The sequence below is a fragment of the Myotis daubentonii genome, chromosome X, assembly GCF_963259705.1.
Source record: "Myotis daubentonii chromosome X, mMyoDau2.1, whole genome shotgun sequence".
NCBI lineage: Eukaryota > Metazoa > Chordata > Mammalia > Chiroptera > Vespertilionidae > Myotis > Myotis daubentonii.
This window is the reverse complement of record NC_081861.1, coordinates 10,035,487-10,062,469: the sequence shown is the minus strand read 5'-3', so window position 1 is coordinate 10,062,469 and position 26,983 is coordinate 10,035,487. Positions and strand designations below refer to the sequence as shown.

At 45.8% G+C, this 26,983-nt stretch overlaps 1 protein-coding gene across 1 annotated transcript; it reads left to right on the top strand.

Annotated features, from left to right (window-relative positions):
- The first annotated feature begins 18,490 nt into the window (after window positions 1-18,490).
- LOC132224759 (olfactory receptor 10V1-like) lies at window positions 18,491-19,453 on the top strand. Its single transcript, XM_059679864.1, has one exon. The coding sequence runs from the start codon at window positions 18,491-18,493 to the stop codon at window positions 19,451-19,453; it is 963 nt and encodes a 320-aa protein (XP_059535847.1).
- Window positions 19,454-26,983: the final 7,530 nt, after the last annotated feature.

Below are 26,983 nucleotides of genomic sequence, written 5' to 3'. Positions count from 1 at the left end.
TTGATTTCAGAGAGGAAGGGGGAGGGAAAGAGAGAAACATCAATGATGAGAGAGAATCATTGACTGGCTGCCTCCTGCATGCCCCACACTGGGGTTCAAGCCCACAACCCGGGCATGTGCTCTGACTGGGAACCGAACTGTGACCTCCTGGTTCATAGGTTGACACTGAACCACACCGGCCGGGCTAGCTGGTCACTTCTTATTGCCATCAGGCCAACTCCAACCTTATGCAGTTGTGGCTCTGTGAGCACACTGAATCTTCTGTTGTGGGGACTCTATCTGGAGGACTAAAGAAAGTAGCCTCTTCACTCAAACATGTCCTGTGTCATTGAGACATTGGCAACATCATCCCCAAGGAGAAGACCCTGATATGTTCCATGAGAACTCCATAGGTGGCATGTATTTCTAAAAGTGGCATCCCAGCCCCGCAGGCATAGGATGGAATCATGACTAAATTGTATCTGTGAGAGGGGCTGAGCAGCTGGCTCAAATCAGCCAGGCTTCTCCCAGCTCAGTAGCCAGGCCTCCTTGCCTACAGGGGCCCACATTCTCAGTGATGGTGGCGGAGAAAATGAAAAAGAGGACCCCTTCCTGCTCTCACTTTGAGCCAAATTTCGTTTTCTTGAGATTAAAAATGCTTTGGTATGAACATAATGGTATTTTTGTAGCCCTTCTCTTGTCAAGTCATAATACATTTGCCTGATTTCAACCATGATGTTTTCACTTACCTAAAATGTTGACTTCTATTTCAGCTGGAGGATGGAAAGAACTATGGTCACTGCTCAGTGAGTGCTTTCCTTCACACAGAGGCCAGCAGACCTAATCATTAGTGACTTGAAGGGCTCCATAGTAAGGTATTAAAATAAAATAACCGTAAGGATCTAAGGGCTGTACATACCAATAGTCAATGGATTATCCCCTGGTAACTTTTTCAGGGACTGGGTGCTTGGTAGGTAATTCCCTTGTACTTCTGAAAAGTAGGCAATGTGAACGAACATGTGAGCAGAGATGAATACTTCTTCTTTCCCCGGGGTGTAGGCTAAATGTCACTTCTTTTCTATAACTATGAACATTTCCTGACTAGTCAGTCCCCAGATTCTGAGGTCCACCTGGGGCAGGTGCAAAGGACATCCCTCTAGGCACAAGCTTGCCAAGGATTTCAGAGTCCTCAGTTACCCAGCAGTGGTTCTCAACCTTCTGGCCCTTTAAATATAGTTCCTCATGTTGTGACCTAACCATAAAATTATTTTCGTTGCTACTTCATCACTGTCATGTTGCTACTGTTATGAATCGTAATGTAAATATCTGATATGCAGGATGGTCTTAGGCGACCCCTGTGAAAGGGTCGTTTGACCGCCAAAGGGGTCGTGACCCACAGGTTGAGAACCGCTGCCCTACAGCCTTAAGCTTCTATCCATTGCCCACAGTTCAGGATTGCAGTGATGTCAGGATAGGTAATAAGAAAGTCCAGCCTTCTGCCCAGCCAGTGTGGCTCAGTGGTTGTGTCTAGATTTATGAACCAGGAGGTCACAGTTCAATTCCCGGTCAGGGCACATGGCCAGATTGCGGGCTCGATCCCCAGTGTGGGGTGTGCAGGAGGCTGCCAATCAATGATTCTCTCTTATCATTGATGTTTCTATCTCTTACTCCCTCTCTCTTTCTTTCTGCAATCAAGTTTAAAAATATTTTAAAATAAGAAAGTCCAGTCTTCTTGCTAAGGACACACAAAGGCCAACCATACATCTAGAGGACTAACACTCTAGGAGGAGAGAGACACCTCCCAGAGTCCTGTGGTTCACAATGTAACTCGGGAAAATAATCCCAATTTTCCAATCCACAGTCAATATGGAGAGGAGAGAGCTTACTTGGGGGTTACCTCTGTTGCCCTTATTAACCAGAGAGAGAGTCTTAGAAAATACAAATTGATCTTGGCAAGAAAAACCTCAGGGAAAATAATTAGAGGTGTATGCCAACCACATTACTGAAGTTGTGAGTAGCCTCTAAGGGCAGCCTCAATTATAAATGTGGCCTTGATGGAACAAACAGATTGACCCTTTGTGCCAAAGAGTGACAACAAATAACAAGTTCATGCTGCAACCTCACAGCCCAACACCTGGGACTTCTGCACTCCTTGTCCAAAGCTGCATTTCAGATCCTTTGAGGAATGAGTGATTCTTGGTCAGACACCAGAATTATTAGACCATTATCATCATTTACTATGCCTCTCTCCTGTGCCAGAGTCTATGCAAGAGTTACAGACTAATAAGGGATCAAACACAGATCCTTGAGGTACACAAGAATCGAACATCAGTCTGCTTAGAATAGAAACCGAGAGCAAGACTTGACTGAGGGGTAGACTTGAGCTGGAGTTTCAAGCTCAACTCCACCCCTTCCTAGCTGTGTGATTTGAGATGAGCTGTGATACTTAATCTCAGCTTTAGATTTTTTTCCTCCTTGACATGGGACAAATACTAGTTATCTCACCTCATTTGTGGCGAGCCAGCAAGGCCATGGCATACTCAGCCCCAGGGCACCTTATGTGCTACGCCAGCTCAGCCAGGTTCAGTGACCCTGAGAGGGGGCGGTGAAGGATTGAGAAAAGACAGATAAGAAAAGAAAGCTGGGTCTGGGTAGGACCCTGTCCTCTCTGATGGAGAGCCTCTCTGACGGAGAGCTAGCGACAGCGCCACAGACTACAAGCTGAGTCTTTATTTTATAGCAGATTCCACGAGGCAAAGTCAGGGCGTGGTCAAGATGTTTACAACATCCTTGTGGGTTTTGATCCTAGTCAACTACATGCACCTGAACTCTATCAAGCCCACACCACTTAGACATGTGGGGCCACGTGTTCGGACCATAGGTTCAAGCTTACAACTATAGCTGTTGGCTATAATTGTGCTGGGAGGGCTTTGCCCTCCAAGCTGGGACTTGCACGTGGCAATGAGAGGACTGTTGACCTCTCATTAGTCTGAGGCTTGAACCTGTCCAAATACTGTAGCCGCTCTCCACACTTGTTGTTTGGAGGAATATCGAGAAAATACATGTGTAACTAACTGGTCTGTAAATATAGGTGTTCATTCAGGAAAAAGCCCAGCATTTCCCCACCCACCCCAGCAGGGCATTTACATTGGAACACAGTTGCCTCATATCAGCACCAGCAGGTTGAGCATCAGTCGTCTAGGCCAGTGAATTCTCTTTGTCTCTTCCCTGGTGCCAACGTGGAGACAGACCTCAGACATGTTTCCCATGAATGTTGAATGTTCAACATGTTCCCGAGGGACAGAGAGGTGACTGAATGTAAATCAAACTGGACAGCCCTGTGGTCAGGAGTCAGGCATGATACCATAGTTACTGGGGATCAGACGTGATGATGATGTACAACTCAGGAGTTCTCTACCATGATTAGTGTTCTTAGATGCATGGTGGCGATAGAGTTGCGCTGATGAAAAGAATGTTTCCACTGAAGTTGAGAGGGTCTACAAGTCAGGTGATGGTGCAGAGCCAGGAGTTAGGGATGCTGGCACTCAAAAGGTTTTTAATTAATGACACTTTAATATATCACCTAAGGTTAAACAGAAATTTTCAACTCTAGGTCAAATCTGGCATGGTTAAATACTCATGCAGGTTTGGACAATTTTCTTCATGTACACTTGAATGTAAGATTGCTAAGGAACGCCTGTGAAATGCATTTGTAAGTATTCACATAGCAATCATAGCCTAAATGCTGATTGATATCACTATACTGAGATGATGGGGAGGAGGAAGCATGTGTGTGGTGTGTGTGAGAAGGCTAACCCCTATTTTTGTAAAAAACTACTGTTTGAAATTCCCTGCTATTAGATGATCCCTTATTCTGTGAGTCAACTCTGTTATTTTTAGATGGCCCCTTACTCTGTAAATTAACTTTGCTGTCTGTCTAGCTGCTTGAATAATAGGGAAGATAAACTTGGCTGTCTGACCTTGTAGGCTAGTCACCTGACATAAGGTCTGGAAAAACCCTTATTTGGGAGACAAAGGGGGTGGGAAGATATAAATAGGGAAAGCTTCCTTCATGTTTTTGCCCAGAAATTTGAGAGACATCTCCCTCTGGGCCCGCTGGCAAATAAATGGTGTAACTCAATTTCTCTGGGCATTGCTTGGTTTTTCTCCAGTCTTCTGTAAGCATCATTTCTTTCATAACACGTGCATGGTGGTTTCTAGGAAAAGTGGTGAAACAGGGTTAGATTCTGAACTTCCAGCGTGGGATATAAAACAGAAAGCAACAAGTGAACTCATAGACACAGACAATGGTATGGTGGTTGCCAGAGGGAAGGGAGGTGGGAAGAGCAGAAACTGAAATAATATGATTTATGTTCTTTTCCATCTGACTTATTTCGCTTAGCATTATATTCTCAAGATCTTATCCATGTTGTCATCATTTCTTATGGTTGAGTAGTATTCCATTGTATAAACGTACCACGTCTTTATCCAAGCATTCATCAAAGGACACTTAGGTTGCTTCCATGTCTTGGCTACTGTGAATATTGCTGCAATGAACATGGGGTTACATAACATCTTTACAAATAAGTGTTTTCAAATTAGCCAGGTATCTAAGAGTGTTTGCTAGGTCATATGTTAGCTCTATTCTTAATTTTTAAAGGAACCTCCATACTATTTTCCATAGTGGTGTTACCAGTTTACATTCCCACCAGCAGTGAAAGAGGGTTCCTTTTTCTCCACATCCTCTCCAACACTTGTTATTTCTTGTCTTATTGATAACTGGAGTCCCAGTGCACGAAATCCATGCACTGGTAGGGTCCCTAGCAGCTGCCAGCTGGGTACTCCCTCTCTTCCCCCAGCTGCCTGCTGCTGCCTGGGCCTCCCTCCCTTCCCCCAGCCAGCTGTCTGGTCAGACTCCTGGAAGAACTCCTGGTCAAGGGGATAATTTGCATACTACGCTGTGGCGAGCTAGCTCGGCCATGGCATACAGCCCCACATTGGGCACCTTATGTGCCTCGCCAGCTCAGCCAGGTTCGGTGAGCCAGAGGGTAGGCAGTGAAGGATTGAGAAAAGACAGACAAGAGAAGAAAGCTGGGTCTTGGTGGGATGCTGTACTCTCTGATGGAGAGCTAGTGACAGCGCCACGGACTACAAGCCGTGTCTTTATTTTATAGCCAGATTCCACAAGGCAAAGTAAGGGCGTGGTCAAGATGTTTACAGTATTCTCATGGGTTTCGATCCTACTCAATTACATGCACCTGAACTCTATCAAGCCCACATCACTCAGACACGTGGGGCCACGTGTTCGGACTTTGCCCTCCAAGCTGGGACTTGCACATGGCCATGACAGGACTGTGCCCTCTCATTAGTCTGAGGTTTGAACCTGTCCAAACACTGTAGCTGCTCTCCACACTACGCTTTTATTATATAGGATAGCCACTCTAAAGTTGTGAGGCAGTATCTCATTGTGGTATTCATTTGCATTTCCCTTATAGCTAGTGAAGTTAAGCATCTTTTCACATATCTGTTGGCCATTTGCATGTCTTTTTGGGAAAAGTGTCCCAAAGTACTCTGCCCATTTTTAAATTAGATTGTTTTTTGTTGTTATGTCATATGAATTCTTTATATATTTTGGATGGTTCCATTTGCAAATATCTTTTCCCATTCTGTCGGTGGCCGTTTTGTTTTGTTGATGGTTTCTTTTGCTGTGCAGAAGCTTTTTAGTTTAATGTAGACCCATTCATTTATTTTTGCTCTTATTTCCCTTGCCTTTGGGGTCAAGTTCACAAAAACCTCTCTGAGACCAAGGTCCATACGTTCGGTAGCTATGTTTTCCTCTATGCATTTCATTAAGATCTTATATTTAAATCTTTAATCTATTCCAAGTTAATTTTTGTGTATGTTTTTAAGGAACAGTCCAGGTTGTGGCTTTCCAATTTTCCCAACACCAATAAATAGCACTTTAAACAATTGGCTTCCCATGCACGTGCACACAAAGGTGGATCCCTATCTCACTACTTACTTCAAAATAAATCTCAGATGGCTCCAAGAGTAAATACAAAAAAAAAATGAAACATTAAAAGAACTGGAAAATCACAAGGGTGGATATGTTATATTCTGAGAGTGTTACAATTAGTCTGAGCTCAGAAACCCCAGAGGAGAAAAACAATCAAGTCACTACTAAAATTTAAAATGTGTGGCAAAAGGCAAATGGGAAAAATACCCATCTCGATTTAAAGGAGCTGATTTCGTTAACAAATATTTTTCAAGACAAAGCAAACAACCCAATACAAAAGTAAGCTACGAATCTGTCAACGTAAGTAACAATCAAACCTGTAGTGAATTTTTGTGAGCTTATTTGAGCCAAACTGGACAATTGCCGGGAAGCAAAATCTCAACGGATTGAGAAAATGTTCTGGAAAAAAATGGCAGTTCTGTACCCTGCTTCATACATTACAATGAATAAGTGGGTTACATGATATCCATTGGTGATAGATTAGAGAGGTGGGAGAAAGCAAAGCAGGGAAACCTCTGGGATTGGATAAAAAGGAAAATGATGGACATATACTTCTTTTACGCTGGTGGCTACGGGATAGTTAACAGTCAACAACTCAATAACAGTGAGGGGATTTCTGGTCTCCGCTGTGGTGCAGTATCTGTGCTTTCAGGGCTCCAGAAAAAGGAAATTACTTTGACATTCCAAGGTAGATGCAAAAAGATAACAGACAGGCTTAATTAAGTAAAGACTGACTTTTGTCAGGGAAGATTTTAGCCTAGGACAGGACCACCTGCCATAAACTGCTTTTAGTTGATAAGTTTCCATCTCAGGCCATCCTTTGTGCTTACTGTAGGTCTCTGAGTTTGGAAGGCTGCCATGCAGGCCTGCCCTGAGCTTGTCAGGGTTAGCATGTGGCCCCTTTTTGTCCACAAATCTATGAATGTGGACATGGAGGTCATAAGAAAAAAAATACAAAGGCAAATAAACCAAGAAAAATATGCTCAGCCTCGCTAATATATTTTTAAATGCAAATTAAAACAAAGAGTCGTTTTTGCCCATGAGATTGGCAAAATCGTAAACAATTGGTATCCGTTTGAGTGAGGCTGTTATGCTGTTGTTGGAGCAGCCTCTCTGGAGGCCAAGTTGGCAGCATTGTTCCAATGTGAAATGTGCACAGCAAGCTCAGCAGGGGGGAAGCAGAGAGGGTCCAGATGGTCGCGGGAGAAAGTTCGGAAGGAAAGAAAAAGACAGGCAGGCTTCCTGGGCTGCTATTTCTGTGTCTCGGTTGAAGGGCTTCCTGTCGGCCTCGCCCTGTGCACTGCAGAGAGTACAAGTGGAGACTGTGGAACAGCCTGAGCAGCAGAAAACCAGAATGCTTTATTTTTGATTTTTTAAATATATTTGTATTGATTTCAGAGAGGAAGGGAGAGGGAGAGATTAAATAGAAATATCAGTGATGAGAGAGAATCATTGACCGGCTTCCTCCTGCACGCCTCCTACTAGGGATCAAGCCTGCAACCCGGGCATGTGCCCTGACCGGGAATCGAACCCAGGGCTCTTCAGTCCTCAGGCCGAGGCTCTATCCACTGAGCCAAATCAGTTAGGGCCAGAAGATACTTTAGAACCTCTCTCAAACCCATGCTCAGCATCAGTCCTGTTTGGAGCTCCTTTCCTGGGGTTAGACACTCAGGTCTGGAGGACACAGGCCTTCAATCTCAAGGCCATGTTAGCACCCTTTGCTCTCCTCTTTACTCATTCAATAACTGAATGTTGCGCCTGATTGCAGACTCCCAGGGTAGCCACTAGGCAGAGACAGAGGAATGCTCAATAAATGCTCATTCCAGAACTGAGAGCGCGTGGTCTAGAGAGGAAACATGGAAAGAGGAAGTGGGGAAAAAAATAGATGTTTGCTGGTCAGCTTTGAATAGGTAATTCCCGTACTCTTGAGCTGCTTTTGCATGCCAAGACCCTCCCTTCTCATTTCTCCTCCTGGTGGCCTAGGATATGACCTGGCATGAGAGTGTGGTGATAATGAGGCAGTTTTCACCATTAGATAACACCATAGTGGAAGGTGAAGGGAGGAATCAGACACACTTAGGTAGGTCTTCATTGACTGCTATGCCTTGACATCGTCTTGCACATGAACTTATGCTTCGAGTTAGCTAGTCCACATCCATATTCCCAACATCTCCTCCTACCATTCTCATTGACCAGCTTTTCTGGCTTCTGCGTGGAGATTTGGGACAGGCAGAGAATCCCGAGGTTGCTTGTGGCAGTAGGGTTTTGAAGTTATCCCACACCGGAACTGTCACCTCTAAATTTGGGAACTGTTGATAGTCATGTTTGCCGCCATTTGGGAGCTGAATCGCCCATAAAGGGGGCCACCCCAGAGTTTCAGCCACGTACTTTCCTTCCTTGCCACAATGTGCAATGCATAGTTTCCCAAACAAGTACATGATACCGGCCAATGTTTTGGGGGTGTCCCCACACTCACACAGTCGTCCATGTGCATCTAGCATACAGGCCACCCCTCCCCACATGGAATTAGATGGCCAGCTCAGGGTTTCCCCCACATATGCCCCTTTCCCAAGACACATTTCATCAGTCTCCTGGATGGCTCGCTGATTGTTAGGATATACAGACCCAGGGCAAAATCCAGGACTGAAAACTCTACCTTGGTAGTCGGAGGGCAGGGAAAGACCAGAGGGAGGCTGGCTACTCCACTATGGTAATAGAGTTTATGAAGGGAGTCTTACACCTGAGGCACATTTTGGGTGGCTGCAAGACCAAATGAATCCCCACACCACTTGACAGGCAGCAAAAAATTATGTAAAGGGAGGGAGAGTCACAGGTACATGAGTGCTACCAGATATGGAAATTGCATGTTTGATCTGGTCAGGACAGTGGCCTATGCCAGGAACTAGCCATAGTGGGAGGCAGAGGAGGGGTATGGAACCCAAAGTGAGGAAGGTGAGTCTGGAACCCAAGATGATGGCAGCACAGAGGTTCTTTCACTACCTTAATTGGCAGCCAATAGGTAGATGGGCACATTTCCCCTCAGGAAGCCACTCCATGGCCGTGTCCAGCCCTTTCCCTAGCATTGTCAAATGCAATCAGTATCAGCTGGGAATAATGACTCTGATGGGCCCCTATTTCATTCATTAAACAGTCACTTGCACCCCAGTTGGTTGAGCGTTACCTGGTGCACTGAGAGGTCAGGTCAGCAGTTGGTTTCCCGGTTTTCAGGCTCCATCTCCAGGTAGGGGCATGCGGGAGGCAGCCGATTACGCTCTCTCTCTCTCTCTTTCTTTCTCTCTCTCTCCAAAATCAATAAAACATTTTTTTTAAAAGTCTTTTGGTCTGTGAGCTGAAGATGAAAGAAACTGAAGTCCCAACTCACTCTCTCCAACCTCCCCCCGCTCAGACTCAGAGGTTCTTGGTGGTTAGCGGAGCCAGAGTTCTGCATCTGGGCCAGCATCTAGAGCAGCAGTTCTCAACCTGTGGGTCGCGACCTGTTTGGTGGTCGAACGACCCTTTCACAGGGGTCGCCTAAGACCATCCTGCATATCAGATATTTACATTACGATTCATAACAGTAGCAACATGACAGTTATGAAGTAGTAACGAAAATAATTTTATGGTTGGGTCACAACATGAGGAACTGTATTTAAAGGGCCAGAAGGTTGAGAACCACTGATGGAGGAATGGGCCTCGAGAATTAGGTTATTTCAGTGCCAACTCACCCAGGATTTTCTCTTTTAAAGAGTCCAAATAGTTAATAGGATGCACACAAATCTCTACACCTGGCCATATAGTCCCAGCAGAATGATGGTCCCGGAACTCAGTGCCATATTGGCCAAGAATCTGTGATGTCTAGTGGGAAAGAGATACTGAAAATCTGGATGTTTTTGAGCCAGATGGTAGCTGAGCTATCACTGCTTTAGAACATCTGGGAATTTGCAAAGGGCAGCGCCAGTTACTTTGGTCTCGTTTGAAGTGACTTTCTTTCAAAGTGCTAAATTACTCTTTTAAAACCTCTTACTTTTGCCCTAGCCACTTTGGCTCAGTGGATAGAGCATTGGCCTTCAGACTGAAGGGTTTTGGGTTCAATTTTGGTGAAGGGCACATGCCTGGGTTGCGGGTTCAATCCCCAGTGAGGGGTGTGCAGGAGGCATCCGATCAATGATTCTCCCTCATCATTGATATTTCTATCTCTCCTTCTTTTATCCTCCCTGAAATCAATAAAGATATATTTAGAAAAAATACATAAAACCTCTTACTTTCTATTCCTCCCTTTGGGCCCCATTTCTAGGTAATGCCGGCTCTAAAGTGAGTCTTTGCACTACCTGGTGCAAGCGCGGGCACTTTCAGCCCTGGGCCACGTGGTGTGTCCATGGTCCTTGCCAAAGAGCTGCTGCGGACTTGACCTCTGCCTCCAGACCAGATTTCTGTCTTGGGCTTCCGTTGGTTTTTACGGAGCCAGCTTGCTCCAGGAAAGCTCAGTGACTGTGTTTTCCACACGTGCTGGACAAGGTCACATCGAGAAGGTGTTTCCAAAGCCTGGTGCATGGCCTCTGTCTCCATTAGGAAGCAGAAAAGCTTTTGTGTTAAAAACTGTGGCCAGTCCAGCCAGTGTTGCTCAGTGGTTGATCATCGACCTATGAGCCAGGAGGTCACAGGTCAATTCCCAGTCAGAGCATGTGCCTGGGTTGCCGGGTAGATTCCCAGTGTGGGGAGTGAAGGCAGCAGATCAATGATTCTCTCTCATCATGGATGTTTCTGACTTTCTTTCCCTCTCCTTTCCTCTCTGAAATCAATAACAATATACAGTGGGGCCTTGACTTACGAGTTTAATTCTTTCCGAGACTGAGCTCGTTAAGGAGCTTGTTAAGGAGCTCGTTAACTCAAATTACTCTATCAACTCAATGCAAAAAATCCTCGGAGAGACAGCTGGTATCTCAAAAAACTCCTTAGTCGGGACACTCGTAAGTCAAGGCCCCACTGTATTTTAAGAAAAGAAAGAAACTGTGGCTGAGAGGAGAGAGGGGGAAGAGGAAGGTGGAGGGACTGGAAAAGTGGCGCACACCCACCGTTGACAGTTGGAAGACCCTAGGCCCTAGGGTCTTTGGCCCCTTGAGTGTGGTCACGAAGTTTCAATCGCACTGTACATGTGCGCCCGCACGTGGTATTTTGTGGAAGAGCCACACTCAAGGGGCCGCAGTTTGCTGACCACTGCCCTAGGGGAAAGGGTCAGAGTGTATGGGAATGATTTAAGGGGATAGTATGTGATTCTAAGCAGAAACAGGGCTGTTTGGGGGTCCTGTTTCCTTTTTCCGGGGTGTGGCAAAATGCTGGAAAGAGGACCTTCTTCCTGCTGCTGCTAGACGCCAGCACCACCCTGGCCCTCAGAGGACTGGTAGATTCTAAGATATGACAATGGCCTTGGCTTGGGCAGTAGTGCTAAGGAGGCTTTTCTGAGCAAGCCCTGTGGGCAATGGAGGTGAACAAAATGGAAACCGGCGGCGGCCAGCCCAAAGTGGCTGCTTCATGAATGCAGAGGACCCCAGAAGTATCTTGGGTCCTGCTACAAAGATGCACAACATGGTGCAGGTTAGACATTGAGCTACCCGTAGACCAGGACTGGGGAGATGAAAGTATTAGTTGGAAGTTTAGGGCAGCTGAGTAGGAGCATTCTCCAAGGTTCATAACTCTTATTCTGCCACTTCATTCAGTGAAGCTACTTTGATGGCATGGAATAATGTGAAGCTGTTAAAACTTATTTGGGGGAGAAAATACAGTTCAAAATTCTCCACGCAAGATGAAGTTTAAAGACATTAGAGGAAAGCCCAGAATAAAAGTCTTTCAGCCCTGGCTAATCTTTATGCATGGTTGTCACTTTTAAGATTAGAAAACACAAGTTGTCACACAATAAGTATAATCTGGTGTCAATTTGTTAAATATATTTTTATTGATTTCAGATGGGAAGGGAGAGGGAGAGAGAGATAGAAACATCAATGATGAGAAAGAGTCATTGATCAGCTGCCTCCTGCAGGCCCCACACTGGGGATCGAGCCTGCAACTTGGGCATGTCCCCTGACTGGGAATTACGACCTCCTGGTTCATGGGTTGATGCTCAACCACTGAGCCACACTGGCCGGGTGGGTGTCAATGTTTTTAAAAGAAAAATTACATATGTGTATGTATATGCACACATCTAGGTATGTTTGTGAAAAGGCCTGGCATCTTATACTCTGTAGATCCCTAAAAATAGGAGGTAGTGGTAAGTAATCACCCTCATTTTTATTCACCTCTGTGTCGTTTGAATTGTACAATGTCATGTGTTATATCTATCATTCAATATATATACACTCTTCATGTAAAAAATGGAGGCCCTGATAACCCTGATAATGCCCCTTGTGGGCATTACAAAAAAATAACAGAATCTTAGTGTTGACGGTTGAGGGGCTTAAAAGACCTCCAGTCTTGTGCTCCATTGCCCATTTTGTGCTTCTTCCTAGCAAGGCTTGATCACTTGATTCGAATCCAGCCAAGCCTGTGCATTTCTGCCTCTAAAATTAGCCCAAGACCCAGTCACATGCTGGTGATTGCACAATGGGGGTTTAAGTTTCAGCAGATCTGCGTTAAATCACATTGTCAAGATCTATATTGTATTTTTTGACAGTATGGCTCTGTTTATAGAAAGTCCAAGAACAGACAAATTTAATCAAAGGTGGTGGAAATCAATTCTGGTTTTGGGGGGCGTGGGGGTATGGTACTACTAGGAGGGGACAGTAGAGAACATTCTGGGGTACTGGAAATGTTCCCTATGTATATTTAAAGAAACTTTTTTAATTTGTCAATTGCAGTTGACAATATTATTTTATATTAGTTTTCAGTGTACAGCATAGTGGTTAGACATTTATATGTTACGAAGGATACCCCGATAAGTCTAGCACCCACAAGGTATGATACATAGTTATTACAATATCATTGACTATAGTCCCTGTGCCAGGGGTGGGCAACCCCTGGCACGCCAGTAACTTTTGCTGGCACGCAAAACCCTCTCTTATCATCTTCCATTTACAATTTTTTTCTTAATATCGACTTTTTTATTTTGCAGGTAAATTCAGTGTAGGTGCATCTTAGACAAATAAATAATTTTACATAACAAGTTATCCTAAAGACCATAGACATGGATTCACGAGGGAGGGGAAGAGCAATTTCTATGCCTCTGCCTTAACTCTCCCTGCCTTCCTAGATCCAACCAGTGTTTTGATTTCAGCCTCAGATGCAACGGGTTTTCATTGACAAGACAACCACCTCACCTACTTATTCAAAATTTCACTCTATAAAAATGAAACATTCTCTCTCGCTTTGCCCACCAGTACTAACGAAACGGGAATAAATTTCTATGTTTCTCTCAGCAGCAAAAGTCCCACTGATAATATTAAACGGAGTCATAAAGTTTTCTGTCGGACTATCAGTGTACATGTATACATTAAAAAATAAATGTATTTTTCATCATCATATACTGTGTTTTTTGTCTCTCGAATGAATTTTATTATTTCCTCAAGGTTCTTCACATACGTACACCTTAAGAGATATCAAGTAGGCGTAACATTTTCTCAAAAAATTAGGGTTGGCACGCAGAAGAATTTTGAGTCAGAGATGTTGCTGGTTTTGGCACGCACTCACAAAAAGGTTGCCTACCCCTGCCCTATGCTGAACGTTACATCCCTGTGACTATTTTATAACTGCCAATTTGTACTTCCTAATCCTTTCACCTTTTCCACCCAGCCCCTAACCCCCTCCCACATGGCAACCATCAGTTTGTTCTCTGTTTCCATGAGTCTGTTTCTGTTTTGTTTGTTCATTTATTTTTTCTTTAGATTCCACATATAAATGAAATCATATGGTATTTGCCTTTCTCTGTCTGACTTATTTCACTCAGCATAATAGCCTCTATGTCCATCCATGTTGTCACAGAAGGTAAGATTTCCTTCTTTTTTTACAGCTGAGTAGTATTCCATTGTGTGAATGTACCACAGCTTTTTTTATCCACTCATCTACTGATGGACACTTGGGCTTCTTTCAAATCTTGGCTATTGTAAATAATTCTGCAATGAATATAGTGGTGCATATATCTCTTTGAATTAGTATTTTGGGTTTCTTTGGGTAAATACCCAGAAGTGTAATTGCTGGGTCATAAGGTAGTTCTTTTTAAAAAATTTTAAAGAACCTCCATACTGCTTTCCATAGTGGCTCTACCAACTTAAAATCCCACCAACAGTGCAGTAGGGTTCCCTTTTCTCCATATCCTCACCAGCACTTTTTGTTTGTTGATGATAGACACTCTGACAGGTATGAGGTATATTTTTATTGATTTCAGAGAGGAAGGGAAGGGAGAGATAAAAACATCAATGATGACAGAGAATCATTGATTGGCTGCCTCCTGCACACCCCCTACTGGGGATCAAGCCCGCAACCCAGGCATGTTCCCTTGACCAGAATCGAACCCGGGACCCTTCAGTCCGCAGGCCAACGCTCTCTCCACTGAGCCAAACCAGCTAGGACAGGTATGAGGTTTTAATTTGCATTTCACTGATGATTAGGGATATTGAGCATTTTTTCATATGCCTATTGGTCATCTGTATGTCATCTTTGAAAAAGTGTCTATTCAGGTCCTTTGCCTGTTTTTAATCGGATTGTTTGGGGGGGGGGTTAATTATAAATTATAACATATGAGTTTCTTATAAATATTGGATATTAACCTCTTATTGGATGTATCTTTGGTGAACCTGTTCTCCCAATCACAAGGTTGTCTTTGCCTTTTGTTGATGGTTTCCTTTGTTGTGCATAAACTTTTTAGTTTGATGTAGTCCCATTTGCTTTCTTTGTTTTTTTGTTTGTTTTCTTTGTCTGAGGAAATATATAAGAAAATATATTACTAAGAGCAATTCAGAGAGTTTACTGCCTATGTTTTCTTCTAGGGGTTTTATGGTTTGGGGGTCTTACATTTCAGTCTTTAATCCATTTTGAGTTTATGATGTAACAGGGTGGTCTAGTTTCATTTTTACTGTGTCTTTTGCGAAGGAAATGTAAGTAATTGGGTTTGCGCTGTGACCTGGGAAAAGCACTCCCCTCGGTGGGGTGGACCACAGGGATGGCCTCCTTCCTGACCTCTCCCCTAGGACTTCTGGAGGCCTGCCTCCACTTCTATGTAACGTGAGTGACAAAGCATAGCAACTCCTCTAAGGACACTCCCTTCCTAATAGCTGTCAGGCAATACTTCTGAGAGCTGCTCCCTGTGGTCCAGACATGCAGGAAAGCCACTTTCTGGGCTCTGGGAATCTTTGCTACCAATCCAGGCCACTCACCCCACCGCTGCTCTCCTTCTTGCGCTTCTCACTAACAGCAGATGGTGACAGGAGAATCCCTGACAGGGCTTCTCCCCGGATTTCCACTTCAGCACTGATCTGCCCTTTCCAGGTAACACCAAGTCTGTTATCCAGGGCTGTTCAAGGGGCATGAGAAAAGAGCAGGGAGGACACACCAGTCATATTCCCAGAGGGGCAGTTGCCCCACACTCTCTGTGAGGATGTAGGTTGTACCCCGGAGTGTGATAAATACCTAAAAATTTCTTCAATGCCAAAGTAATAAAAGACTGATTAAGTTATCATCTATTTTGATTTTCTATTTACTTTTGTTTATGGACTTTGTTTGTTATTATGTTATTATTTAAATTATAATTAATTCCCTTATAATGCATCCATACTGTAGAATGCAGTAGTTAAAAAGAATGCAGTAAACCCATATGTACTGGCTGAAAATCTCTCCCAGACATATTATTAGGTCAAAACACTAAGGGCAATAGGTTTGTACACTATGATCTCATTTAAGCTTTGTAATGTGTGAGTGTAGTGAATATGTGTATATATGAGTGTGTATGTTTTTATATGTGCATTGTGTATTGTGTGTGCCTATATGTATATGTGCACATATGTATGTGTATGTTTGGTGTTGTGTACATGTATACATCTGTGTGCGTCTGTAAATATGCACACATATGTGTGAATATGCATCTGTGTGTACATGTGAATGTGTGTGTACGCATACCTGTGTGTGTACGAAAATGTGTGTACATGTATGTGAGGGTGTGCATGTGTGTGTGTATGTGAGGTTTGTGTGTTTATATGCACAGGACAAACCAGGGAAGGAACTGAATCTCACAGCTAAGAATGTCTAGGAGAATGGGAAGCATCATTGAAGGAGCAGCAACTTTCACATTGCCTTTTACTTCTCCCTTTTAAGTGTTTAGATCATGTGTGACTTTTAATTCCATTTTTGTTTATCTCAATATTTTCAAGGTTTAGGGCCCAAATCAAATAAGAAGTCCCTACAGTATTTCATGGCAGAGAGTGGAGTGAGTTGGTGTGGCAAAGGTAAAACAAGCGTCCAAGTGTGAGGAAGATAAATACCAACCCAGAAAGCACACTCCCACCCATAGACAGTTATCACAGGACGAAAAAGAGGCTGAGAGGGGGAGGTGGTGGAAGAGGAGATTCAGGCAGGGCTGTGCGATTTCTGGACAGGGCTGTTGATGGGGAAGAAGAATTCATGACCAGCTGTTCTGAAGGGAGGAGTGGGCAAGTTGCCCTCTAGAGAACCGTCCAGCTCAAAGACTCCAGGTGCCCATTAGGTCAATAAAAATCAAAATGATACTCAGTGAAACATGCAAGTGGCTGCAAAATTGGAATCACAACAATCGTCTGGGCCTATCATCAGAATGTGTTTTCGGGTCTCACTGCCCACTTTGAGTCTCAGTAGCCCTGGGAGAAATTGTATGTCCCTAAGTGAGTTCCTGTGCTTTAGGTGACAACTCCACTTCCACGGGACCCTTACCTCCCATTAATTTTAGATTTGTTAGCTCTCTAGAATCTTTAGAAATCTTGTCCTCTTTTCTTCTGGGAGGGAGGGACACACAGGAAGAAATTGAAGGCTAAACACAAGGCTTCCTACTTTTAACTTGGGTTCTGCTAAGGGAAGAGAGAAGCAAACATGTCCCTATAGTCCAGGAAGCTGCCTGGCCTGATCCCCTTGCTCCCACACTCTAGACCAGCCGTGGGCAAACTATGGCCCGCGGGCCAGATCCGGCCCATTTGAAATGAATAAAACTAAAAAAAAAAAAAAAAAAAGACCGTACCCTTTTATGTAATGATGTTTACTTTAAATTTATATTAGTTCACACAAACACTCCATCCATGCTTTTGTTCCGGCCCTCCGGTCCAGTTTAAGAACCCATTGTGGCCCTCGAGTCAAAAAGTTTGCCCACCCTTCTCTAGACACAGAGCATTGAAAGTCACTGTCCTGCCAGGCACTCATGCCCCATGGTCCTGAGAGTTCTCATTTCCACCCCAACTCTCTCTTAGCTCTGTCCTATTCGCTCCCACCCTCTGACCTGGCCCACCCTGTGCCTCTGCTCTTCTCACTCCACAACCTCCCTGGACGATCATGACCTCAGTCATCCCCAATACGTGAAAGATTTCCCTGCTTTTACTCAGCCATTTATTCAAGCATATATGGTAGTCAGCTCCTCAATGCCCGATGCTGTACTAACTCTAGAGGATGCAGAAAAAAAGCAAGAGGCATTTATTTATTCAACAAACATGATCAATGTTTCTGATATGTGCCAGCCACTATTTGAGAGGTTGAATAAGACACCATTCTGGCCATTACAGAGCTCCCAGGCTGTTGAGGTAGACAGACAAATAGTCAAAGAATTACAGGACTCAATAGTGAGTAATAAGGTTGGGGAAGCCTGGAGTGCTGCTGGTATCTAAAGGAGGGACTAACTCAGCTTACGCATCAGGGCAGGTGTCTGGAAGGAGGCGACACATAAGCTAGGGTCCCCCTGCAACTGAGGAGCGCTGAAAAGGAGAGGCAGCAACTATTCCTGGTTACACTTCTTCCTCTCTGGGTATTGTGTTCACAGCCCTTCGGATGCAGGAGTCCTGGGAGATGGAGATTGCAGGGTGGGGGTGGTAAAGAAGGGACACTATAGCCAATGCACAAAGTGAAAAGTGTGTTTAATATCAACCCGCCAGACCTTATATCCTACAGGAATTAGGGCCAGTCTCCTCTATTTAAACCTATTCAGTAACATCAACCTCAGCACCTCCCCACCCAGACAACTCTTCAAAATGTAAACAGAAAGACTATCATTAGGGTCTATGAAAAACAACTCCATGTGTGGGCTTTACTTATCCCAGTTCATTTTTTTAATAATTCAACAGGTGAACTAAAGTGACATCACAAAAGCAGCTCTTTATTCTCAGTGACCAGAGGGCAGAATGTAAGAAGCTCACAGAACGTAGACCAGGGCCAAGCCTGGCAAAGTGGGTTGGAGGCCCTGGAGGGGTGGCTACACTTCTATCTGTGGAAAGGGCTGCAGAGTCTCCCACAACTTGGACAATTGCTAGAAAACTCCCGAGGAGTTCTACAGGGGAATATAGGATGGCCCCGCTGCAGAAAAACCACACCTTAAGCTCAGAGTTTATTATCTTGGGCTTTGGGGATCTGGCAGAACTGCAAATCTTCTTTTTTGGACTCTTTTTAATCATGCATCTTGTCACCCTAGCAGGCCACACAACCATTGTGCTCATCACCCTCATTGACTCCTGCCTCCAGACCCCCATGTATTTCTTTCTTCGCAATCTGTCCACCATTGAAATTTGCTATACATTGGTCATTGTCCCCAACATGCTGGCCAGTTTCCTGTCCCGCAGCCAGCGGATGCCCATGCTGGGCTGTGCTCTGCAAATGCACCTCTTCATCGCTCTGGGAGGAGCAGAGTGTTTCCTCCTGGCCGTGATGGCCTACGACCGCTTCGTGGCCATCTGCCAGCCCCTGCGCTACACACTCATCGTCACCAGGGTCCTCTGTGTGCAGATGCTGGCTCTGGCATGCGTCAGCGGCTTTGCACTCTCGCTCACTCTTACCACCCTGATATTCCTCTTGCCCTTCTGTCAGTCCCATGAGATCAATCATTTCTTCTGTGACATCCCTGCTGTGCTGTTCCTGGCCTGCTCAGACACACGAGCCAATGAGATTGCCGTCTTCGTGGTCTGCACGCTCATCCTGTTGATTCCCTTCTTACTGATACTGCTCTCCTACGGATTCATTATCACCGCCATCCTCAGCATCCACTCAGCCCAGGGCAGGAGCAAGGCCTTTTCCACCTGTGCCGGGCACCTGCTGGTCTCTCTTCTGCACTACGGCTGTGCAATATTCATCTACATTCGCCCCAAGTCATGCTACACCCCAGAACAGGACAAGATCGTGTCCTTAATCTACACCAATGTAACCCCCATGCTCTACCCCATGATCTATAGCCTCAGGAACAAGGAAGTCAAGGGTGCCCTCAGGAGACTCCTAGGGAGCTATAACCCGATGAGGCGGCAGCCTAAAGCCAGGTGAAGGGCAAAGTGGAGCCCACCAGGACTCACCTGGCCCCTGACAAGAACCCAGTGGGTCATCGCACTGCACCCTTTGCGGCTCCACTCCCCCCACTGAGGGCTGCTCCCTGGTTCTGCATGCACCTGAACCTTACCACCCTCTTCTATGGTCACAGAGACGGGGCGGATCCTGAGGCTTTCCAAAACGCAGCCGTCCAGGGGTATTTTGCTGTCCCTTCTTGGGCAATGACATTCATCATCTGGGACACTGTCAGTGGTATGGACACCGACAGGAAGAAGGTTATGAGCCTTAGCTGGTATGGCTCAGTGGATAGAGCGTCAGCATGCAGACAGAAGGTTCTCAGGTTGGATTACAGTCAAGGGCACATACTTCACTTGCAGGCTCCTCCCTGGCCCCGGCCCTAGTCAGGGCTCATGCAGGAGACAACCAATCGCTGTGTTTCTCTCACTTTGGTATTTCTCTCTGTTTTTCCCTCTATCACTCTCTCTAAAAATTAAAAAATTAAAAGAGGTCATGAGATGACTCAACCAAAACATGAAGGCACCACTTCTCTGGACAAAGAGTTAGCGAGGATAAAATACAAGGAGCTCCCACGCCCAAACTAGGCAAAGTGAAGACGTGGAAAGGCACAGCCTCCCAGAAATTTAGTCTTGCATCACCACAAAACAACCTAGCGATCACTTGAGATACAACAGTGCAAAGCAAACAGCAGCAGCCCTGGGGGCCTGTGACCTGCTCTGCCCCCATCAGCTCACCATCCTCACGAAGGCATTTCACTCACTGTCCACCCCAGTCCAGCCTCTGGGCCAGGTGACCCTCCTCCTTGCGTTGCTTAAAGGGCCACTTGCTCCTGGTAGGCAGTGCACACTGCCCTTCCTCCCACCTGCCCTGCCCTGCTTGGGGAGGTGCCCCTCCACCGTGGCCACAAGTGCTTACTCATCGCCCAGCACTGAAATGAACTGTCCCTGCCTGGCCTGGGGGCACCTGCAGGCAAGGGGTGTGATTACTCTGTTACCAGAGACCTGGCACGTAACAGGTACTCGGTACGCAGTAACCAAACTGTGAGCCCCATGCGCTTCGGCTTACCTTCCCACCCTGGCTGCTAATGAATGAAAGCCTTCAACGCCTGCTGAGCCCAGGCCTCTGTGTTCAGGGACTCATGTCAGATGTAAGGATCTCAAGAGAGTGTTTGCTGACCCCACTCCCACCCCACAGGCTGGGCTATGTGCCATGGACCCTGAATTTTCCTCCATCATGGCACTTAGCAAGAAAGAATTGTTGAAGCAATAAATGTATGAATGGCCTGGCTGGCATGGCTCAGTGGCTGAGCATCGACCTATGAACCTGGAGGTCACAGTTTGATTCCAGATTAGGGAGCATGCCTGGGTTGCGGGCTCCATCCCCAGTGTGTTGCGTGCAGGAGGCGCCAATTAATGATTCTTTATAATCATTGATCTTTCTCTCTCTCCCTCTCCCTCTCTGAAATCAATAAAAAATATATTTAAAAAACAAATGAATGAATGATTGGGCACCTTGTGTGTAACAGGCACTGGGCATAGCACTGGGGCTACAGAAAAGCAACACAGACCCTGCCCTCAAGGAGCTCACAAATTAGCCTGGGGAATTAGGCACCAAAACAACTTTACTTAACACAATTGTTACCAGCTCTTCAGAGGAAGGAGTGACTTGTCCCAACCCCAAACCTAGGAACACCCACATTCTGCTAAAAGGGTCAGGAATGGGGGGACTGGGTCCTTGATGACCCTTCATTGGACAAGTAAACCAGCATGATGACCCTCTCCCTCTGGACTGCACAATCAGTCAATACATTTCTTTATAGTTTAAGCCCCAAAAGCATTCCTTACTGACACAGAAAAACCCAATGAGCATCAGCTATTTCCAACCTTGCCTGTCTCCTCAATTTGCAGTTCCTCCTACCCACCTCATGATGCCTAGGCGATGACCCCATCCTCTATAGCTAAGAGGCCCCAGAGCCACCAGAGGGGCACTCCTCAATGGCAGTGGCAGATCTGGGAGGACAGGAACCATGTAGATAGATCATTTTTCTCAGTGCCCAGCCCTGCTTGCTTTTTGGTCAGAAGGATCGCCTAGAGCAGCGGTGGCCACCCGGTGATCCTCAGACCACTGGTGGTCTGTGAGGTCGGAAAGGTTGGCGCCCAGTGCCCTAGAGGCTCTGCCCAGGAGCTTACACACCAGCAGATTCCTGGTCACAGTCAGGGCTACGGGTGCTGTGCCAAAGTTAGGCTCAGGTTGCTATCCAACGGGGCAATGCTGTTCCCCATCTTCTGGGATTGTGCTGAGGATTCGTGGATAAGCCCGGAAAGCCATGCCTGGGCAGCCCCTGGCATACAGGGTGCCGATCAATGGAAACAGGGGTTAGCGAGCTGATGGGTACTGGGTCCTTCCATGTGGCCCCCTCACCCTCCAGATGCCCTTCCTTCGGTGCCCTCAGAGCTGGGAGAGGCTGCAGCCTGGAAGGTTTGGGGGGCTGACTCCCTGAGGAGGTCCTGCAGGAAACTTAGATGGCGACTCCAGCTGGATCCCAGGGAAGGTGGTGATCATTGATTCCATATGGCTACGGAGAGAGCGGTCAGGAGTGAGGGGGAGACAGACATCGACCAAAATGGTAGCAGTTTGTTGCCCACAATACCCCACTGCAGCCCCACGTGGGCCCTGTGCTGCTGGGCCCTATAATGCCCTTACAAAGGGTGCACGGATGCCCATCTATTTGGACAAGCTTAACTGGGTGCTTCTTCTTTTATTACTTCAAGAAATATTAGCTCACACTGCTCTCACCCCTAACTGCTTGCCTTCTTTCAAAATAAACAAGTAAAATCTTGACTAATGTGGGAGCTGGGTGAAGGGTAGGTGTGTATTTTAAGTACTATTTTCTCTTCTTGAGTGGAGATGTATCATTTCCATAGTAAAGAGTTTTAAAAGGCAAAGGTCCTGCCCTGTCCCGTTTGACTCAGTGGATGGAGCGTCGGCCTGCAGACTGAAGGGTCCCGGGTTTGATTCCGGTCAAGGGCATGTACCTTGGTTGTGGGCACATCCCCAATAGGAGGTGTGCAGGAGGCAGCTGATTGATGTTTCTAACTATCCCTCTCCCTTCCTCTCTGTAAAAAAATCAATAAAATATATTTTTTAAAAATCAATGATAAAAGGCAAAGGTCCTGAGGTCTATCTTTGCCCAAACAGTTCTCTTGCTTGGAATGCACTCTCTCATTTTCTTTGCCTTTTATCTAACCTTCACTCTTCCTTTAAAGCACAGCTCAGATGCCATTTAGTTCCTCACACTTTTTTTCCTATTACATATCTTTATTGATTTCAGAGAGGAAGGGAGAGGGAGAGAGAGATAGAAACATCAATGATGAGAAAGAGTCATTGATCAGCTACCTCCTGTATGCCCAACACTGGGGATTGAGCCTGCAACCCAGGCATGTGCCCTGACTGGAAATTAAACAGTGACCTCCTGGCTTATATGTCAACACTCAACCACTGAGCCATGATGGCCGGGCCCTCACCCCTTTTTGATGAGTGCCTTGGTCCAGTTCCCACTTAAGACAAGTCTAGTGTGAGTGTCCCTGACACAACATACACTCAAACACATGTAACATTGGAGGAGGGGCAAACACAGGAGGTCCTGTCACTCCCAGCTAGTGTGGTATAGGTCTGACAGCATAGTGTGCCCCTCTTTCAGGTGGAGCAAGAAAAGGCATGGACCCTAACCAGTTTGGCTCAGTGGATAGAGTGTCAGCCTGCGGACTCAAGGGTCTCAGGTTCAATTCCAGTCAAGGGCATGTACCTGGGTTGCGAGCACATCCCCAGTGGGGACTGTGCAGGAGGCAGCTGATCGATCTCTCTCATCGATGTTTCTAACTCTCTATCCCTCTCCCTTCCTCTCTGTAAAAAAAATCAATAAAATATATTTTTTAAAAAAGAAAAGGCATGGGTTTAGCCATACGCCCAGGGCCTCTGTGAGGTTGAGTGTGGGGGTTCAGAAGGGAAGTAAAGATAATCCACTACCATACCCAGAATGAAGGCATGCAGGGCAGTTTGATTCAGAAATGCAAAGACCTTAACCGCTGTTCAGTCAGAGGGTTTAGGCTAGAACTGGTGCTATGGAGACAAGAGGCTGTGCTGTGCTGAGCGCCTGCAGAGTATGTGCTTTCTGCTCATGCACACATGTGCACGTGTACTTGGAAGGGGTTTTTTCAGAGGGAAGTGGCCCTAAGAGTCTGTTAACCTACAAATAAGAAGGCTTCCAGAGTATGACCAATAAGAATTTATTGGAGACCAATAAGAATAGCCATTAGGGAATTATTAATTCAGAAGCCCAAGTAGAATTCCGATGAGGCGACAGAGGCAATGGGTACTTATGAGAAAGAGAAGGGGGACAGTTACATCCAAAGAAGGAAGGAATTTCTATTGGTGCAGATAGCATAACATAGTGATGTTTATGCTAAACAGTGTTTTTAATTTCCAGTAGTTATAATATCTGCTGTCTCTTGTTTGTAAACAGCTCCTTGGGACAAGGGTACCTTAGGCCCAGTCTGAATGTTATTTTCCCTGTTTTAACTTCCCAAAGATTTCAGGCATAAGGCATGCAAGGCAGCCCTCTGGCATGGCAACTCCAGCTGCATTTTAAAGTGGCTCCATTTAGCCCTGCTGGCATGGCTCAGAGGTTGAATGTGGACCTGTGAACCAAGAGGTCACGGTTTCATTCCCGGTCAGGGCACATGCCTGGGTTGTGGGCTGGATCCCCAGTGTGGGGTGTGTAGGAGGCAGCCAATCAATGATTTTCTCTCATCATTGATGTTTCTATCTCTCCCTCCCCCTTCCTCTATGAAATCAATAAAAATATATTTAAAAAATATATAGTGGCTCCATTTATATTAGTGTTTACAAATCTGTAGGGTAAGCCATGATGCCATCCTGGCCTTGGGTGGACTTGGGAGAGTGACTAGGACACATTTAGGGGATTAAGTACATGGGAGGTGAGATGAGAGACTGGTAGGCTGTGGAAATACCTGTCACTAAGACAGTGAATGAAACAGAGGGAAGCATTTAGAGGTAGGGAAAATAGGAGGTCATTTGGGGACTAGTTGGGATCCAGGTGCCAGCAGGACATGCAGGTTCCGTTGGCTATGCTGATTTGAAGCTCAGGAATTCAAGAAAGTTGTTTAGTATCTTGCAACTAGTAAAAAGGTCCTTGCCGATTTAACCATCACTTTCCTTGAATTTATACTCACTGGCCCTGACACCTCTTAGGTTTAGCCATTACATATTGTGCCTAATATGTTGTGTGTTTTTTTTAACTGGATATTTTTATTGATTTCAGAGAGGAAGGGAGAGGGAGAGAGAGATAGAAACATCAATGATGAGAAAGAAACATTGATCGGCGGCCTCCTGCATGCCCCACACTGGTGATGGAGCCCGCAACAGAGGCATACAGCCTGACCGGGAATTGAACCATGACCTCCTGGTTCATCAGTTGATGATTAACCACGAAGCCACGCCAGCCGGGCCTGTGCCTAATATGTTTTGAGATATATTTACTACATTCCAAGCAAGTCTTGTTTGATTCAGAAATGTGAAGGCCTTAACCGCTGTGTAGCCAGAGGGTTTAGTCTAGACCTGGCGCTATGGAGATGAGAGGCTGCGATGTGCTGAGCGACTCCTGAGTATGTCGCTGCATGTGCATGTGTTTCTGGCTCATGCACACATGTGCACGTGTACTGGAGTTCTTGGAAGGATTAGAGAGCAAAATATTACCTTGTGTCATCCTGATGAAATGCTGATGACAGCAAACTTGCAGTTGCCTCTAGAGGAATAAGTGTCCATGTCGGATGGGCATTATGTGTGGAGTTTAGGAAGGATCGCTCTTGGGAAGCAGCTCAAAGTGATGAGGACAGCAGGGCGGTGCCACACGGGCCCCACGGTCATTAGGCTGGGTCCCCAGGCTCCGTGACTTCAGGGACTTCACCACAGTCCTCCTACCTGCATCAGGAAAAGGGGCCAAGGGCAAGCACCTTCAAAGGACAGATTGGCCTTTGGTGAATAGAAGAGGATAATACAAACTTCAGCAAAGTAGTTCACTTGGGAACTAATTAGAAGTTTTTCTGAACCACAATTGCTGAATAGCTTTCTTAATTTTTTTTCTGTTACAAATGTAATCCATGCTCACTGTCAAAAAGAGAAAAATAGCCAAAGCCAGTTTGGCTCAGCGGATAGAGCGTCGGCCTGCGGACTGAAGGGTCCCAGGTTCGATTCCGGTCAAGGGCATGTACCTGGGTTGCAGGCACTTCCCCAGTGGGGGATGTGCAGGAGGCAGCTGATCGATGTTTCTCTCTCATCGATGTTTCTAACTCTCTATCTCTCTCCCTTCCTCTCTGTAAAAAACCAATAAAATATATTTTAAAAAAGAAGAGAAAAATATGGGCAAGTTTGGAAAAGAAAATAATTGCCCATCATCTCCCTACTAAAGATAACCACAATGAAAATGTTGGTGTACTTCCGGATGGAATAAGGTCACTCATGTTTAGTATTTAGAACAGTGACTGGAACATGGTAATCACTCAATGCATGTTATTGCTTATTTTTTAAAAATTCTCATTCCAGGGTTGTTCTTATTAATTTCTAGAGGGAGAGGAAGTGAATGAGAGAGAAACATTGATGTAAGGAACATGGATCAGTTGCCTCCCGACGGGCCTAAATGGGAAACAAACCCGCCACCTAAGATGTGCCCACACAGGGAATCAAACCCACAACCTTTTGATGTACAGGATGACGCTCCAAACACCTGAGCCACCCGGCCAGGGTCACGTTATTGATTATTATTATTCCCTTCTTAGTAGGCTTAGGAAAGCCTTTCCCTGTCCAAAAAGCAAAGTTCATCTAAATTTTCTTCTGGTATTTTCAATTTAATTTTATTGTGTGTCTAACACATAAATACTTACTCATTACAAACCATTCATATCCTATACAAATGAATAGTATAAGAGTGAATGCATTCCTCCACACGTTTACCCCCCGGGTCTCAAGGAGATATGTAAAAGCAGCTTCTGACCCCAGTGCTCATTTGTCCCGTCCTATTTCATTCATTAAACAGTCACTTGCACCTCAGAAGTGTCCCTTAAAGGATCTGTCCCGTGAGTCTTGGCTGCGTCAGCAGAGAGCTGTGTCCAGGTGCAAACTCCCCTGCACTCCCAGGGCCCCTGTGCACAGGCTGTGCGGAGGCAGGAGAAGGGGGGCGTGCAGGGAGCTGGAGGGGAGCGCGGGCACTGGGAACAGAGGTGTCCTCCCCAGCAGTGTGGCCTCAGGGGGCACGAGGGACGCAGGGGCCCAGATTCTCAGCAGGAATAGGCAGCCTGCAGGCGAGGGAGAGCAGGAAGATTCCAGAGATAAGTAGACAGCACAGGCAGGAGCTCCTTAGCGGGTCAGAGCAGAGCCCTGCACGTGTCACCTGTCCAGCCTGCTTCTCCCTCCTCGGCCCCATGTCAGCGTGAC

Bases quoted from the DNA above. Each gene is read 5' to 3' on its own strand.
- LOC132224759 (XM_059679864.1), top strand. From the start codon at position 18,491: ATGGCCCCGCTGCAGAAAAACCACACCTTAAGCTCAGAGTTTATTATC.